At 47.7% G+C, this 220-nt stretch overlaps 1 protein-coding gene across 1 annotated transcript in view; it reads right to left on the minus strand.

Moving 5' to 3' along the window:
• The window catches only part of LOC119585612, a 141,956-nt gene that overhangs the window by 8,315 nt on the left and 133,421 nt on the right, over positions 1-220 (minus strand). The window contains exon 5 of the mRNA XM_037934282.1: positions 13-215. Coding sequence (XP_037790210.1) covers positions 13-215 — 203 coding nt within the window. The remainder of the gene's footprint in view (positions 1-12; positions 216-220) is intronic.

A 220-nucleotide genomic window follows, 5' to 3' on the forward strand; every position in this document is an offset into this window, starting at 1 on the left:
GTAGACCATTACCTTCCATTTTCTACTGTAAAGGGTTCGATCTTTTCCGGAAAACGAACGTTCTCTCCTGAACCTGAAGATTGTATGAGCGATTCTTGCAGCCCTGATGGACTACTTATGAAGCCAATGCTGTCCAGTCCCTGGTTCTCGTTGGATCCTTGCAAGGGAAGTAGTGATATATCCGGAGCGGTGACTAGAGCTTGTGAGCGGCTGAACTGTG

The sequence above is a fragment of the Penaeus monodon genome, chromosome 20 (genome assembly GCF_015228065.2).
Source record: "Penaeus monodon isolate SGIC_2016 chromosome 20, NSTDA_Pmon_1, whole genome shotgun sequence".
NCBI classification, from domain to species: Eukaryota; Metazoa; Arthropoda; class Malacostraca; order Decapoda; family Penaeidae; genus Penaeus; species Penaeus monodon.